Source organism: Physeter macrocephalus, chromosome 14 (genome assembly GCF_002837175.3).
Source record: "Physeter macrocephalus isolate SW-GA chromosome 14, ASM283717v5, whole genome shotgun sequence".
Classification (NCBI taxonomy): domain Eukaryota; kingdom Metazoa; phylum Chordata; class Mammalia; order Artiodactyla; family Physeteridae; genus Physeter; species Physeter macrocephalus.
The window spans coordinates 7,442,561-7,448,560 of record NC_041227.1 but is presented as its reverse complement, the minus strand read 5'-3'; the positions used below and the strand labels follow the sequence as shown (position 1 = coordinate 7,448,560).

At 38.7% G+C, this 6,000-nt stretch overlaps 1 protein-coding gene across 2 annotated transcripts in view; it reads left to right on the top strand.

The window, feature by feature from the left end:
• The window catches only part of DOK5 (docking protein 5), a 157,403-nt gene that overhangs the window by 104,728 nt on the left and 46,675 nt on the right, over positions 1–6,000 (top strand). For both annotated transcript variants that reach the window (XM_007113344.3, XM_028498374.2), the window contains exons 3-5: positions 1,131–1,245; positions 1,330–1,449; positions 4,243–4,432. In XM_007113344.3, the coding sequence (XP_007113406.1) occupies positions 1,131–1,245; positions 1,330–1,449; positions 4,243–4,432 (425 nt within the window). The remainder of the gene's footprint in view (positions 1–1,130; positions 1,246–1,329; positions 1,450–4,242; positions 4,433–6,000) is intronic.

The window sequence follows — 6,000 nt, the reverse complement described above, 5'->3', positions numbered from 1 at the left end:
CCACAAAAAAAAAAAAAAAAAAAAAATGAAGCAGGGAACTGAAATCATCAGGTTAGGATGTGCATATGGAGAGTATTTGCTTCTCTCCTCACCTACCTCCTGAGCCAGGCATTTATTGAATTTAGAGTAATAGATGGGAGAAATGGCATGACATTACTGATGGCAGACACATTCTTTTGTATAACACAGAAGGGATAGACTAAGTCAGTGTGAAAGGGTTATTTATCTTGTATCTTGTTATTATCTTGTATCTCTGCCCCAAGCCACCTAAACCTTCTCTCCTGCAGGACTCAGTGATCACAGCCCTGGAGTGCAGTAGGGCATCTGGACGTAACTGAATGAGAGATGGCATTTTGGAAACACAATAAGCCAGTACCCCTTGTGGGAGGGAAATGGTTCATACAAGAGTTAAAGGGAGAGAGGGAGGTGAGGAGAATGGCTAGTGGGGAAAGCTTTCCCCTACTGTTAGGAAGAAGGTGATGACCATGCAGTATTTTCAGACCCTAAGACAGTGGCCCCGTAACCATGGAGAAGCTAGGAGTAAGTCAGAGAGACTGGAGTAACATCTCACCTACCAGCTCTCTGTGTTGGAATATATGACTTCAACCCTGAGTAGAGGGGCATCTTTGAGAATCCGAAGACTCTGTCTCTGATTATCAGAGGGTGAGATCATCTAGTTATGAACCAGACCACCATTGCCTTCTCTTCCTCGGGATCTATGTGTTTAAGATGCTTGCGTTGGGAGTACTCTGAAGAGACGGGGTATTTGAAAGTCTGTCCACATTGATGGAGATAAACATGATAACAATGGAGAAGGCAGAGTCTTTGACAGGGGCAGATAAAAAACTAAAATAAAACAAGTGTCTACGTCTACGAAGCTTTGAGTCTGTGTCTCTTAATAGGCTTCAAAAGAAACGAATCTAAAAAGGGGAGGTAATTTGTTCACCTTCCTTGCTAGGCGCTGAGGATGACACTGAAATAATTCATTGCTTTTGAATACACACTCTTCTGTCGGGCTGTGTTCGCCTGGGATGTGCCTTCTGCCTTCTGTGCCTCCACGCAGTTTGAAGGTGTTGATGGGAAGCTTTCTTTCCGGAGCATCCTCATATTCACCATTGTTCATTTTTCAGGTTACAGAACTCAACAACGTGAAGAACGTAGCTCGGTTGCCAAAAAGCACCAAGAAACATGCCGTAGTGATTTATTTCAATGATGATACCTCCAAGACCTTTGCCTGTGAATCAGGTTTGTCGGAGGCAGGGAGGGCTTTGGCTTTTTGTTTTTCGGCGGGTGCTGGGCATGCACTTTAACCTCTGGACGTTTCCGCAGATCTTGAGGCTGATGAATGGTGCAAAGTTCTCCAGATGGAGTGTGTAGGGACACGAATCAATGACATCAGCCTTGGAGAGCCTGACTTACTGGCTACGGGGGTTGAGAGAGAACAGAGTGGTATGTAAAAAGAATTCTCTCCTTTGCTCTTTTCTAAAACTGTTTTTGTCCCCATATAATGAAACATGAGACATCTTCATGATGTAAAATTTTTGAAGGTATAAAGATGTATAAAGAAAGAAGTATAAATAACCTTTTATTTCACCTAGAACCTGAGCAGACATTTCAGTGTGTTTCTTTTCTTAACATGTTTTCAACGTATAATAGGAATGTGTCTACATTAATAATATCAGATAGAAGTTATGGGGAACCTGCTGTGTGTGTGTCAGTTTTGTGCAGAAGATGCATTAGACCGTCTAATTTTCCTGGCAGCCCTATAAGTACTATTACTTCTCCATTTTACAGATGAGGAAATTGAAGCTGAAAAGAGCTAAAGATCTTGCTCCAATTCCAATCACTACTGTTTGATTCCAGACTATTCTCTTGAGCCTATATTTATAGTGTACAGATTTTACAATGCAGTGGGTTTTTGTCTTGCTTTTTTTCACTTAAAATTTTTATTGAACACTTTCCAGTGTTTTTAATAGAATCCAGACTTCATGAATGTTTCATCAAGTTTAAACCCACCTAAATCTGTGATATATTTTTTAAACTCTAACAATTGAGCCAGCTCTTTAAGCTCAACACTCAACCTGGGAATACGTCATTATAAATAACAATGACCGAAATATTCATGAACACTTCAACAGAATCAGTGTTGGTTTTTAGTATGAGCTTGGAGGTGAGGAATCATTTCTTTGGCTCCAAATAACTGGGCCTTGTGAGGGGATAGATGGGATCCCGTAGTAGTTCTGCTCTTAGCCTATTGACTTGATCTATGAAGATATATCACAACCGAAGAGGCTGTGGGTCACCTGGCTTGATTACAAACATGGCAGAGGTGGAATTGTACTGACCCTTTCCATGGATTCACACTCCAGTTGTTAGTAAAAAATGCCCTTTCTCCCAACTGGAACTATGTCTTCATGACACATTTACAGTCGGCGACTATTTTGGATGCATCGTATCTGCCAGAATCCATCTCCAGGGAAGTGTTATTGACAGAGTCTTAGAAGTGCTAGCTAATTCAGAGGAGCCTCTTTGCAGACTGGGAAATTGAGCGGCAGAGAGCTTAATTAAGTCCTTTACCAGGGTCATGCAACCCAGCCCCAGGCTCCTCCCTCCATAGTTCACTAACTCAGGACGCTCTTGGGCTGAACGGCACCTGTAGTGCCTCACCGACAAATGCACATGAAGCCAAACATAAAGACGAAAGCATGACAGGTTTTGATTATTTTTTAGAGGGCTCAGATCAGCACTTATTTTTCACATTTTATATTTGCAAAGCTATATTCGGATAGTGCTTCAAACTGAATTCAAGAATTGCCTGTGCCTAGGAGTTACCTTTCTGGTACCAATTTTCTGTGCCTCAGTTTCCTCTTCTGTCAAATAGGAATAAGAACACCTCTGGTATATAACTACTAGGGATTATAATGAAACTCAGCTCTGTCTTTTAAGGCACTTTACAAGATTAATTGTATGACTTCAAGTAATTGTAACTAAAGTAGTCACTCTTACCACTTTGGCTGTTTTTCTTGGATGAGGTAGTTATATGGAAGAACTTCCAAGCAAAGAAATTGGTAATGGTCTCTCTTACTTTTTGCTTGATGATGACAGTCTTTCTTACTTGTTTCAGAACTCTCCAGGGCGAAATTTGCTCCACTAGAATATACTTTTAAAATAATAGTTATTAGAAAGCAGTAAATATTTGGTTACTGGGAGTTTGAAGTAACTTAGCAAACCTGAAGAATAGATGCTTGAATACATTTATGAACACAATCTTGACACTCCTATTTACTAAACTAAAGTCTATGGAAATTCTGATGCTTTCCTTATTATAAAACAATTAATTTAGAATACCAGTGATATTATTAGTGACACACTATTTTCTCAGATGTAGGCAATCTACCATAACAATGGATAGATAAAAGTGTGTTTGCTATAGTAATAATATTTTTGTTCATATTTCACTTAAAATTTTGACTCTATAGCTTCCTAAATTAATGAATTTTCTAGAAATGTAATAGAAATACCATGACTGTATCTGTGGGGATGAAAATTCAGTTGCAATAATAAGCCAAGTAGTTTATTCAGAGTAGTCTTGGTTAAATGTTAACAATCATCCAAATAAGCAAATGAATATTTCTTTCCGGTATTTGGCTAAAGAGAGCTCTTTGTTAAAACTAGTTCAAATAGATCCACTGGAATTTTTCCAAACTGTTGGTCAGTTAAGTGCATAGTATTAGTTAGTATTAGTTTATTTAAATAATTTGGGGTAGAGTTGTGTTCCTTTAGTTATGAAAATTATAAATTGGTCAATATAATTTTAATACCATTAAACCATGTAACAATTATTTTGCACCTGCATCTTTTGTGAACACAAAAGTGTGGGTGTAATTAACATGTACTTGGCAAGAAAAAAATTGTTTTTAATGGTTTCATTGCTTTAGTCTTTTACTGGCGTACAAATTTTTATTATGCAAATTAAAAAATTCTGAAAAGATCTTTGCTCATGTAAAAGTGTTGCATGTATGTTGACAACCAGACTGTATCATTATTATGTTACTTAATATGGTCTTCATTAAAAAAATCATTTACTGGAACTGTTAATTTATGAGAAAGGTTTATCTTCCTGAATATTCAACCAAAACCTAGAATAAGAGCTTGAATTACTTTGAAATGCCTCTTTGTTCCTACAATGTCTTTGATGTTCTTTCCTGGGGATTTTAGACTAACCTTTTGTTTTTCTCCCAGAGAGATTCAATGTGTATTTGATGCCATCTCCTAACTTAGATGTACATGGCGAATGTGCCTTGCAGATTACATATGAGCACATCTGTCTTTGGGACGTCCAGAATCCCAGAGTCAAACTCATCTCTTGGCCGCTAAGCGCCCTGCGGCGGTATGGACGAGATGCTGCTTGGTTCACTTTTGAGGCAGGGAGGTGAGTTTCATGACTGTTTTTCTACATTTTTTTCCCCAGGTTCACATCATGTAATGCTCCACTCACATTCATTTGTTCACTCCATTATAAACAAAGCCCAATCATTTAAAATTCACTTTTCAGAAATATGTTCAATTTGATGCTCTTACAACTATCCTAGAAAGCGTTTAAATTCTTCTTTTCCACACAGCTCTTCTTTGGTCTATTTAAATTTTAAGTACCTGGAAATAGAAATGGTAGAAACGCATTGGTGAATCTCCCAGAGATGCAAAGGTTCTCAAGTTAGCAAATAAAACTTTAATCTTTAGTGCAGCATCCTTCTTATGTCAGAATTACTTACTTATTATCCTTATAGGAAAATCTTGATAGAAAATTAAGAATTTGTTTGGGAAGGTGGGTATATTTCCCTGCTTCAGTCTCAGAAATAATAATAATTATTATTATTGGCCGCGCCGCGTGGCTTGTGGGATCTTAGTTCCCTGACCAGGGATTGAACCCGTGCCCTCGGCTGTGAAAGTGCGGAGTCCTAACCAATGGACCGCCAGGGAATTCCCTTAGAAATTATTTATGTATTAACTGTAACCAGTGAAATCTGGTTATGAAAGATACTTTATCATAGAAAACAGACTTTTCTATTGACTGTACACCTCGTATTTCATACTGATGTGCAGAAGAATTCTGCATTGATCAAGATGTTTGGCGCCTATTTGGGGCAGCATTTATTCCAACATTCATATTTTTCAGTTTTTCTTTTTTTTTTTTTTTTTTTTTGCGGTACGCGGGTTTCTCACTGTGGTGGCCTCTCCCGTTGCGGAGCACAGGCTCCGGACGCGCAGGCTCAGCGGCCATGGCTCACGGGCCCAGCCGCTCCACGGCACGTGGGATCTTCCCGGACCGGGGCACGAACCCGTGTCCCCTGCCTCGGCAGGCGGACTCTCAACCACTGCGCCACCAGGGAAGCCCTTCAGTTTTTCTTTGATTCACTCTATTTATAGGAAATAGTAATAGGAAATGGGTATGTATGGCTTTTTATTGTCACTTCCAAAGGCTAAAAATTTAGTAAACCTTTGTAGTATCTCATGACTATTTGAAATTTTTAAAAAATTATCTCAATCTTCCAGGTTTTAATACTGGTCATAGCTTGCAAATGTTTAACTTCTTCATATTGACATTTAGTAGAACTGCTAAGGATCTAGGAGATTATTTTAAAGACTTTGATATTTCCCCCTAGTGTGATAGCAAGCCATATAGATTATTAAGTAGGTGTTTGTGTGTGTGTGTATAATTGTGTTCATATTTTGTAAATAATAGGATAGAGGTAGCAGATGTGGATGTGGGGAGATACTGAAGGACCTCAAGTGAAAGAAATGGTGGAAGAAAAGTGAGGATAAATTGGGGACATGAAGTTCAGAAATATTCCTCTTTGACCAAAAGCCATAAAGTGCTGACTCGGGAAATGAAGGAGCTTTTTGGTGCACGACTTTGGTCTCTTTATGGTCTGACTTTTGGGTATTTTGTCCAAGAACTCCAGTGGTTAGATGAGTATAGTACCTACAAGCCATACCACA